General features: G+C 36.6%; 1 protein-coding gene across 2 annotated transcripts in view; it reads left to right on the forward strand.

Annotated features, from left to right (window-relative positions):
• CD109 (CD109 molecule) overlaps window positions 1–12,081 on the forward strand; it is a 143,430-nt gene that overhangs the window by 125,855 nt on the left and 5,494 nt on the right. For both annotated transcript variants that reach the window (XM_073006168.1, XM_073006169.1), the window contains 5 exons: window positions 221–376; window positions 1,433–1,498; window positions 4,241–4,383; window positions 7,768–7,915; window positions 9,838–9,940. In XM_073006168.1, the coding sequence (XP_072862269.1) occupies window positions 221–376; window positions 1,433–1,498; window positions 4,241–4,383; window positions 7,768–7,915; window positions 9,838–9,940 (616 nt within the window). The remainder of the gene's footprint in view (window positions 1–220; window positions 377–1,432; window positions 1,499–4,240; window positions 4,384–7,767; window positions 7,916–9,837; window positions 9,941–12,081) is intronic.

Consider the following 12,081-nt stretch of genomic DNA (forward strand, 5'->3'; position numbering starts at 1 on the left):
AAAAATCAGTAAGATCTGTACACTAAAAACTATGAAACATTTCAGCAAACATTTTCTGAGCCTCTCCTGTACTCTAGGCCAAGGAGATTCAAATATGAGTCAGGGAGCATTCCGCTGTGAAGGAAGGTGGTTGAATGTCCAGCAACAAAACACTACTAAATTTACTCTTTGAAGACCTTGACATATACTTATATGTACAATTTTTTTTTTCCCTCAACAGGATACCATTGTGGCTTTAAAAGCTCTGTCTGAATTTGCAGCCCTAATGATTACAGAAAGGACAAATATCCAAGTGACTGTGATGGGGCCTAGCGCACCAAGTCCTATAAAGTTTCTGATTGACACACACAACCGCTTACTCCTTCAGACAGCAGAGGTGTGCACAAGGGACAGTTATTTAAAAATCAGTGTAGACAATTCTTTATGCTGGAATACTGCTTTATTTGTAATCTGTTGATTTCAACAAAGACTTGTTTCCAGAGCTCTGTAGAGGAATAGGGAGAAATGGTGCCCTCCTTTGGTTAAATTTGCTGAGCTCTGGAAGGGCGGGGAACTTTGGAAAGATTGGTGGAACAGGAGAAAACACGGGCACTGTAACATTGAGAAAGGAATGAACATAGAACCCTGTTGCGTTTCTGTTCTTCATAGGCACTGTGCTAGATTACTTTACATATGCTATTGCATTTACTTCTCAAAGTAACTCTAAGAAGTAAGTACATTTATCCCTGTTGTACATATGATAAAACTGAGGCTGAGAGAGGTTAAGTGACTTGCTCAAGATCATGTTACTAGTAACAGTAGAGCTAGGATTTGAACTCAGCATTCCAAAGACCATGTTCTTTTCAGCTGCTCCACATGTCGTCTTAGGAGAATTGATAGAACCAGTAGTAGAATTCTTACTTTAACTGGAATAAAAGAATATGCTAGTTCTTAACTTTATTCCCTTGATAAATTTGTGGGAGGTTGAGTACAATGGATGAAGGTGATAACTTCAATTCTGGAAAGTGAGGAAGAGTGGTGATGATAAAGGAAAAGAAGGAATAAAGTTAGGCATAGTCACAGACAATGTGTTATTGTGCTCCTGGGAAAGCCAGGGGATTAAGCCTTGATTAAGGGAGGTCAGGGGAGGGAGATGACTTTAGTTTCTTGTCTTTTATGCTTCAACCCCAACAGGAGGACAGACTTCTCTGTAGCACTAATGTGCCCTTCCATGAGCAGAGGTGAGGGAGGTTGGGGAGAGTGCACTTTTCCTTCCATCACTTTGCTTACCTATTTGACCCATAGCTTTTGATATGTGAGACAGTATAAAGCTCTTAGTGCAGTCAGTGATTGCTTCTGCTCCTAATGAGGGATAGGACTGATCTGTTGTGCTACTTGGAAGGATCTAGATATGGAAAATTAGCCTCATTCACTTTTTTTCACCTTGATTCAGCTTGCTGTGGTACAGCCAACTGCAGTTAATATTTCCGCAAATGGTTTTGGATTTGCTATTTGTCAGGTATGTAATGATGCTTATTTTTTTAAGTTAAATATGACTTTTTATAATAATTATTTGGTTTGGGGCTTTGCTAAATCTTAGATAACTTGAATATAATTCTTAATAATTTACATCTATGACTTAAGCAAGATATATCACTGTCTTTAATAAAAAGTATTAGAGATGTTGCCAGCCAGTGAATAGAGAGCAATTATATAGATTGATTTTCTATTTGAAAAATATTTCTTGGAGATTATTTGCTTTTTGAAGTGAGGGTTAATGTCCTCCAATATGATTCCTGATAACAAATACATGTTTTACTTATAATTTCTTAATATTCATCTGAGAATATGAAAGTCAACATGGTAGAATTATTGACTTGAGGGGAGGAATTGTGTCCCTTTAATATAAAATCTCATATAATAGTAAATATAACAATTAGAGCGTGATTATTTTCAATCCTCTGGTACAGAAAGAAAATCTAAAGAAATCTATATTTTTATGGTACAGCAGGAGCTACAATAAAAATGGAAGTAATATGAAAAATACTGAATAAGATAATCATTACACTAAATAGTACATAAAAATATTGAGGACTTTAAAATCATCTCATTAGAACCTCAAGATAATATGTGATAGGACCAAAAATGGTTGCATGCTTGGGTAGAAACAAACAACCAAACAACCAAACGAAAACACTGAAACACTTACTGAGAAAGGAAAAAAATGGCTATTATGGAGAAAAAGTACTTTTTTCAAAAACCAGTACTATCATTCTAGTTGAGAGAGCAGATATACTTGCTGAGTAGGGCAGGTATACCTTGCTAAGCAGGTATAATTTAGAAACTTCCAAATAATTCTAAGATTATTTTGCATTACACTCAGAATACAGTACACATCTTTTAAAACTAAAGGAAAAATGATCACAGTGAAAAGGAATGGTATTTAGTGAAAAGGTCAGAAAGAGAAAGTAAACAATTTATTTCGATCTTTACTAACAAAGACCATGGGAAAATTCTCATTCTCAAACTGTCTTGCAATCCAAGAGTAAATCTAAAAGTAAATATGCTGTGTATTCTAGATAAAATTGAAAAACTATATGTACTTAAATCACCAAGTTGGTTGGAATTCATTTTTGATAAACCAAATGTAGAGAAATTACTGAAACCAAGTGACGTTTTACTTGAGGCTTGAAGCACACAGGGATGAATGTGGTACTTGCTGGTCAGAATGTTCATCAATCCCATGTTGATCTCAAAATGCAGAAAACAAAAGGAAGGAACCAGTAGGCACTTCTCATGAGGGAGGAAAAATAATTACAAAGAAGTTGAACACCCAGAAATCAGTATTGAGATTTCTTACAGTTGATATTTTTATACATGCTCTGGAAAAAGGAAGGCAAAGAAAACTCATGAGTTTGCAGTAAATATTACCCTCTTTTGGGTAATAAAATATTAAACTGTTGGAAATAAACTGCAAGATCTTTTAAAGTTCCCTGAGTGAGCAGTTGAACTTTATTGCCAAATGTAAACCCTAATACTTAGTTATGGATGGGCATTAATTATGACCCGAGAGACAAATAGAGTAGTCCTTGTTTGTTTCCTGATAGCATTGGTCTCTAAAGGGATAATTGCATGCCACTGAAAGGGGAATGATGGAAATAATAGAGAGCATCTCTCCAATTTTATGAGACTATTCTTCAACTGCTTCAGGAATACTCTATAATTTAATCGTTATACTTTAAGGAAGAGTTAAATGTCCAAAGTAAGATAACCAGAAGGATCAAGTGGATGAAGGATTATATGAGTTTGGATTGTGGCAGCATAAGAAGACTGCAACTTTTAGATTTGAAAAATGAAGGCTTAGCGGATTTTTTTAAGTGTGCAAATCCATGAGGGACATTAGATGTTAGTTCTGAGGTGTGTGTGTGTGTATGTCCTGGTTTAACTGAGCTTATTGTTGAACTAGAAGTCCCTGCATATGTGTATATGTGTTAGGTATAAGTTAAAAGAAAACACAACCTTACAAAGCCACAGTAAGCTTTACGAACCTTGTTATAAAAAAGGGGATGAGGTAAAACATTTAAGTAGATTCCAATCCATCCGAGGATGAGACTGGACTAGGAAGTTTTGAGTACATGCCTAAGCTTCTGATTTAGGATCCGTTTGAGAAAGACGCAGGTCCTCAGGCTCTCCCATTATGTCTACAGCACCTTTAACATCAGTGGTGGGTACAGAGTAGATGCCGAGAAAGACCCAGTTGACTTGAAAGCTGTCATTTATTTTATCATCTGATAAACGTATGAACAAAAAGAATCCTTAGCAATGTTCAGCTAAGGCTCTTCAATGTTTTAGTTTTGATTTATCCTACTGAGAGTTTGTGAAGTTCTAGTTAGAGAGAAATGACTCCATTTGGGCAACTAATTTCCTTAGAAATTAGTGAATGCTCTCAAGATGGTTTTTTCCTCAAGGGAATGTTTACCCACTTTGACAAAACATTAACCCCAAATATCGCCCGTGGTGTTTTATTGTACTTGTTTTGGAATATTACCTAACAATGTTAAAAATAATTTTATAAATTGTAATACTACTTGTTAATAGTGATACTTTGTTAGCAAGTAAAATTAACTGTTTTTTCTAGTTGGAAGATTAAAAATCTTACTGGGTTCATCCAAAGAGAATCATTACCTAATACAGTATTTAGAAGGCATAATGATAGAAGTTTATGTCCAATTTGTTATTTATGCTAGTTTATTTTTTACAGCTCAATGTTGTATATAATGTGAAGGATTCTGGGTCTTCTAGAAGACGAAGATCTATCCAAAATCAAGAAGCCTTTGATTTAGATGTTGCTGTAAAAGAAAATAAAGATGATCTCAATCATGTGGATTTGAATGTGTGTACAAGGTAAGTGTCTGCTTAGGTCTCTCTTCTTTTTTTCCTTTAGAAAATAGACTTGAAGGTTTAATTATGTATAGTTGTCTAACTATATCAATATAAGAAGTTATATTGAACAAAGAATTCAATTATGTACTACACTTCAGATTACAAACTAGAAATACTACTAATTATATTCAAGCGTTTATTAGATGCATACAAAAATTATTTACAGATTTTCCCTGAATGTATAACAAATTTGAATAGAACAGTGTGTATATAAATTAATAAAACTCAGGTCTAATTTAGGAAATCATATTTAATACTTAGAATGGTTATTTCTTGTTATGAGTTATTTTTCTGTTGAAATAATTATTTCAGGTTCATACTGAACTTTAACTGTTAGGCATTTAACCCAAAACTTTATGGTAACATGCAAATTCAATCAAGAGGACAGGTTTTTTTTAATATACATTGAAAATATTCCAGTTTAGGAGTTTCTCGTATTGGATAATTAGACACTTAACAGCTGAAGCTTCTGGGAGTACTTTTTAAGTTGACTCTTAAATTGTTCTATATACAAAGCATCTGAGAATCTTGTTAAGTAATAAAGAAAAAGGGTTCTACCTCAACCCTACCGACTTCACAGTAAGACTGGGAAGCTGCAGAGTTTTGGCCATTCCACTGCACACAGGAATTTGAGCACACTCCTTGTGAAAGTTTTTGAATAGAGGCTTCACAATTTTTTCTTTCGTGAATCTATTCTGTTACATCTGCCTTATTTGGTCTTGAGCTGAGACTTAAAGATGCACTGGCATTGAGGAGCTGCTGTTTGCTCTTCTAAAATATCCCATAGTGTCCTGGTTTAACTGAGCTTATTGTTGAACTAGAAGTCCCTGGTGTGGTCCTGAGCTGGCGGATGTTCTTCAAGGTCATCTCTGGGTGTTCATCCAGGTGGCCAGCCTTCACAGCCATTGCCTGGACCCAGTCTCCGCCATTACCGCTACTGTCTGTCTTTATCTTTAGACCTTCTTGTTCATGATTTTGGGGTAAAATGTCCCACATTTGTCCCATTCTTCACCTTCTTGGGCATTTTGGGCCAGCAGTAAGAGGATATCAGAATCTCTGCAGTGGCATCCTTTTCAGCTGAGAAGAAAGTGGGACTCCAATTATTTTTTACTAGTCTTCCAATTGGTCTCTGTTATAGAATAACAAGTTCAAGTTATTATTATTATTATTATAAACAATAACAACCTACAGTAATTACAAACTTATATGCCAGGCACCGCACCAAACACTTTTACATGCATATCATTTAATTCTTACAGTAACTCTGTAAAGTATGTGTTATTATTATCCCTGCTTTTCTCAAATTCCTGACCTCAAGTGATCTTCCTGCGTTGGCCTCCCAAAGTGCTGGGCTTACAGGCATGAGCTACTGTGCCCTGCCTATTCCTGCTTTTCTCATTCATTTATTTATTCCCTCAGCAAGTATTGGTTGAGCCTCTACCATGTGCCAGGCATGGTGTCTGTGTGTCAGGTGTGGGAATGTAATTGTAAGCCAAAAAAGACACAAGCTCTGCCCTTGTGGAACTTGCTGTTTGAGATGGATACGGAAATTAATGGCAACAATCCCCTAAGCAAGTCTCAAATTCCAATTTTGAAAAGGGCAAAGAAGAAGACCCTCATGGATTTATGAGAGGGAGACTTTTACCTCTTAAGAGACATCAGGTGAAGAAACATGAGGAAAATGAGGTGGAGCCAGGATTCAGACTGTGAAGAGACCTCGGCATTTATAGGGGTTCATGTAAGGATGCGGGATTTCCAATCTTAAGCATCAGGAATCAGATGGACAGCAGAGTTTGGGTGGTAGGTAGAGCCTGAAGAAGGGAACTGTTTTCATGTGAGGGTAGGGGTTTCATAAAAAGGGTTTAAATACTGCTACTGGTTTTCTGAGAAAAATCTGGTATGAAAGACAAATAATATTTAAGTGTATTTTTTTTACCAGCACATTATAAAAAAGAGGAAATGATGAGTTGATAGGTGCTGGCGAGTTGATGGGTGCAGCACACCAACATGGCACCAGTATACATATGTAACAAACCTGCACGTTGTGCACATGTACCCTAGAACTCAAAGTATTAAAAAAAAAAAAGGTTACCTGATATTTCAGACACTTTATCCTATCAACAGGGTCCAAGACCTTACCTCATACCAGGCTTTCTGTGTGGCATGATAGTTTAACAAATTCCGCCCCAGGCTGGTAGAGAGATCAGATCAACCAAGGTACTTTTAATATGTACCAAAAGTATAATCTGCATTGTGCTTTTAAATGTTTAAGCATATTGACTGTTTTTTCTCATCTATATTTTTTCTCATATGCAAACACCTCTAGTTTCAATCCATTTATTAGTTCTTAATAACATCTACTTTGGCTCAGTGCATTGCCAGCAGATGGTTTCAGTTTCTTGGGATTGCAGAACCGGCTGAAGTCAGCAGTTGTACTCTATGGCTTTTCATTCAGTCATGTTTGGCAGGCATGGGTTTTCTGCTCTAAAAGGAAGATTTTTCTAACAGCCCTTCTTGCTTTTGCCATTTAAAAGGACAACAGGTACTAACTTAATGCTGTGATCCTTTTAAATTGGAGGCAAACATCTTTCCATACTCACTTAGCTGGGCTCCTTGTGCTCCAAATGAAAAACTCTTGCCATCAATTCATTTTAGAAAAATATTTATTTTTAAGGAGATAAAATGTTGTTGGTGCCCGGATCCTCTGATGCTCACATCATGTACAACAGGGTGAGAGAAGGATGCAGTGTAATAAAACTTTCCAAGGCTTGTAATTCCCTCATGGTGGCCAAAGAAAACACTAAATGTTCTTCAAGTATATGGGAGAACAAAGGGAAGGCCTTTCCCTACTGGTCTGATGTTTCTAAAACCAGATGAATAAAAGGTTGCTAAGAACTTGGATGGGACTATCACTAAGTGGTCAAGTGATGCCTCCTTCTCAGGGCCTGGCTTTCTTGGAAGTTTGGTGCTGTCAACTTTTGACAAAAGAAAAAGTGCAATTCGGTTTGGAATCACTGCTAGAAAATAGAGTTGTCTGTTGAAAGGATGTATGTTGTACTGTCACAGTTTATAAGCACAAGCCTGTTACACTGCAGGCATTGCACACTATCTGTCAGATGAACACATTGTTGTATCATTATTCCTTATATGGTTGAAAGTTATAAGATTACCATACATGTAAGAAAACGATAACCTGTTTTAAAATTCTCTATAGTGAATTTTATTTGAACTCAAACAGTATTTGGAATAACATTTCGTGGGTTTGATTTTTGTATGAAGATAATTTGATAACAGCTGTGGGTTTTTCCTGAGGAGTTTTCATTCATCTTCCCCTCTTTGATTTAGGTTTTTGGGCCCAGCTAGGAGTGGCATGGCTCTTATGGAAGTTAACCTACTAAGTGGCTTTATGGTGCCTTCAGACACAATTCCTCTGAGCGAGACAGTGAAGAAAGTGGAATATGATCATGGAAAACTCAACCTCTATTTAGATTCTGTAAGTAGGAAAACATAAGGTAACCTGTTGACAAAGCTACTATGTTTTGTATTCGGATGTCTACCTTACTTTAAGTATGTTTTCTTTAAGTCATTGTTATTTCAAGTTTTTGTGTCCCTGAATGAGTTTAACATGGCAACCATATACTTATCTCCATTAGAAAGACATAACTATAAAATCAGTTTAGAGAGTTGCTGTTAATGACGAGCCTGATGTAGGTCTTCAAAACTAAATATTTCATGCCAGATGTGAAATACATAGAAATTTCCATATTATTATTAAAACAGTTCAGTCCAGATCTGAATTTGAGAGCCTCTTTGCCTCAGGGAATTGCCTAGGCTGGAGTGCAGTTGTGCAATCATAGCTCACTGCAACCTCCAACTCCTGAGCTCAAGTGATCCTCCCACTTTAGGATCCTGAGTAGCTGGGACCACAGGTGCATGCCACCTTGCCTAGATAATTTCTTGAGAATTTTTTTATAGAGACGGGGTCTCACTTTGTTGCCCAGGCTGGTTTTGAACTCCTGGCTTCAACTGATCTTCTGGTCTTGGCCTCTCAAATTGTTGGGATTACAGATGTGAGCCGCGATGCCTGGCTGGAAGACGAATGCCTTCATTACACATTTTAAAATTCTTCCATGAAGCTTCTAACAAACCTTGAAGGGGTTAATGTTCTTACCTTGAAAAATTAGGTGCTAAATCATGGAGGATTATTCTCAGAGATTTGATCTTGACATAGAATTATTACATAACCTTCATGTACTCTTTCTATCGCTGAATGACTACTACTGATTCGAGAATAAGGTGAATACAATGTGTAGGTGAAGGTAAGTGAAGAATTCCAGACTCTGCTTGGTATGTCTCAAAACTGGTGGTATGTAAGTTTATTCTTTTCTTATAGCATTTATATGAGCTTCATAGGTTGAATTGATATTGAGTTCATAGTATTCTAAGGATTTCATATTACCTGGGTGGGTTTGATGTTTCTTATTTCAGTTTTGCTAAGTATGAATCAGAAATATATTGCTAAATATGTACTTTTAAAAAGATAGTTCTTGAATGTTCTCATTTGTGTTAGCACTTCAAAACCTCTTTGGTTCAAGCTCCGTTAAAACTAATTCAGTCTCAATATAATGTTAAATAACAGTCTCTAGATTCTTTTGCTCTTTAGGAATTATCTTACATTAATCACTGCTCGAAAGCCATGGGCCTGATTTGGAACTTAAAAAACAAATTTAAGGTTTTAATTTAGTAGTGTAATTGGTTTTGGAGTTTGTCTTCTATCTTTGATGCTCTTGTTAATGGTTATTTTAATTTGAGTGTCCAGTACTCTTTGAGTGGTCAGTTTGACTTTTCATTTACTACTATTGGCAAATAAGGGAATGTTTGAAGGAATTTACTAATTTCTGATTCTTTAACGAGTGTTGTTTGCCAAATTGGCCAAATCTATTCCTCTTGGAGACAGATAGGCTGGCCTTGTGTACCCCATCTCAGTCATTAGCTGTGGAGTACAGCCCCATCTTAGTTACCTCACGTACTGGGTTACATGGCTTGCATGAACTGAGGGCAATTCCCAGGAGAAGGAGGCTGCTGTGAGCCATTAGTAGTAACTGGGGGTGGGGTACACCATCTGAGACAGGAGATCTAGGTGCATGCACCCTCAGGCTTGCTACTTACTTAACCACTCTAATTCTCAGTATCTCATTCAGCAAACTGGAACTAAGAACAATACCTTTTTGTAAGCATTGTTTTACAAGTTAAATAACATAGTTCATAGGAAGTACTTACTGCAGTATCTGACATGTAGAAATCCTCCCTAAGTGTTAGTCTCTGTTTCCTAAAATGGTAAGAAAAAGAAATGTCTTTACTTAATGATGAACACACAGTGTGCCAACTCCTTAAGACTGTTTTGCATTTCTCAAGGTAAATGAAACCCAGTTTTGTGTTGATATTCCTGCTGTGAGAAACTTTAAAGTTTCAAATACCCAAGATGCTTCAGTGTCCATAGTGGATTACTATGAGCCAAGTAAGTATGCTCTGGAATTCTTAATACTTTAGAAATTAAGCCAGGCATTCATTCACTTATTGGAAGTGACCACCTGTTGGATTGGTTCTGTGGCGAGGGCAGGATTTGGTAGGAGGAAGTATAGGCGGTGGGGAGGCAGGAAGTGGGCATATCCCATTTCAGTGAAGACTGTTGATAATTTACAAGGGTCACATGATAGGTTTCAGCATATGAAATTTAAACACGATATATTTTTTCATGTTTCAGGTTTTTAACTCTCACAATTATAAACTTTACAAAGAAAAATTGACATAGAGAGTCCAGTTATGTTTCATTTGCAAGGTATTGCTTCTATTCCAAGCACGCATTCCATCTGGTTCCAGCTTTAAAATGGTAGTTCTTCTAAAAGTAGAGCTACCATTTGATCCCACAATCTCATTGCTGGGTATATACCCAAAGGACAATACATTGTTCTACCAAAAAGACACCTGCACTCATATGTTTATTGCAGCACTAATTCACAATAGCAAAGACAGGTCATTGACCTAGCTGCCCATAAACTGTGGATTGGATAAAGAAAATGTGGTACACGTACATCATGGAATACTATACAGCCGTAAAAAAGAAGTAAATTATATCTTTTGCAGCAACATGGATGCAGTGGAAGGCCATTATTCTAAGTGAATTAATGCAGAAACAGAAAACCAAATATCACATGTTCTCACTTATAAGTGGGAGCTGAACATTGGGTACACATGCACATAGAAATGGGAACAGTAGACACTGGGGACTTCAAAAGTGGGGAGGGAGAGAGGGGAACAAGGGCTGAAACACTCTCTGTTGGGTACTATGTTCATTATTTGGGTGACAGGGTCAATAGAAGCCCAAACCTCAGCATCACATAATATACCCTTGTAACAAACTTGTACATGTACCCTTGAATAGTAAATAAATAAATAACAAATAATAAATAAAATGGGACTTCTTCAGGAGAAAACATGAACAGCATCTGCAATGTAGTGGCATTGGCTGGAGTTAACTGTTTCTCTATCAAGGGACTCTGGTGTTTTGCTGAAACCTACACTTGATAACATATTTTTAAAAGTGCATCAAGAAAAATATAGCCTGTTTGGAAAATAACTTGAGCTTCTTTGATTTTTCTGGTAACTCATTTTTATAAAATGATGGAAATTTAGGATGTAAAAAGAGAGAGCTGGTCTGGAGATGGCCCAAGTTTAATAGGACGAATCCATGTTCAGTCAGAGTGACTTTTTGGGTGTGATCTCTGGCCTAATGTCTCTAATTGTAATATGTCTTATTTGGAATAAGCACTTGTGGTGGCTCAGAGTCATCACAGTGCATGAGAAGCGTGAGCATTTTTATGTGTTAGGTCGTTGTGCATAATTACACTTTAAATGAGATGAACTAGTTCCCATTGTTGTCAGTGCTTCATAGAGTATTCAAGACTAAGATGTAGCACCAGTTCTCTCCTCTCAGTCAACAAGCCAATTCCTCTTGTCTTTTGCCTGCTGTTGGCACTGAGGAAGAGGATTCACCCAGGTTCTTGTGGGACATTTGGGAAGCAGTGATGTGGCACTTTTTTCGTAGTGGACGGATGGAATACACTGTGGAGACCCAATGACAGTAACTACTTATCCAAGTTTATTACTTCACTTAGTTGCAAAATTCCCCAACTTATATTTCTTGGGTACATGGGGAACATTTTAAACATTTGAGAAACAAAAATAATTCAGTCTATGCAAATTTTTATGGAAAACAACTTACTTATGAGGAGGCCATTTTAAAATGAAAATATGGGAAAGATCAGAATAAGCTAAACCTTCCAACCCATTTTAAAAAATCCCGAAACACATTTACGATATGGACAACAGTCTCTGAAAAATCATGAATAAATTTGACAATAGAATATGTTTTTAAAACATTACAAAACTCATTTATGTTTTACAGTGAGTTTACTGTGGTGTTATAGGTACTTTATGTAGTTTTTTCATGTTAGCTTTTAGATACTGTATGCTCAGTGTTTTAAAACAAGGTATTGCATAGGCAGTCTTCCCTTCATATTTATGTATTTTTTTTTACTAGAGCCCAGGGTAAATGCCTCTTTTCAGTAGTTCTAATGATTAGAATTTGATTTGAGTGCA

This window comes from Chlorocebus sabaeus, chromosome 17 (genome assembly GCF_047675955.1).
Source record: "Chlorocebus sabaeus isolate Y175 chromosome 17, mChlSab1.0.hap1, whole genome shotgun sequence".
Classification (NCBI taxonomy): Eukaryota; Metazoa; Chordata; class Mammalia; order Primates; family Cercopithecidae; genus Chlorocebus; species Chlorocebus sabaeus.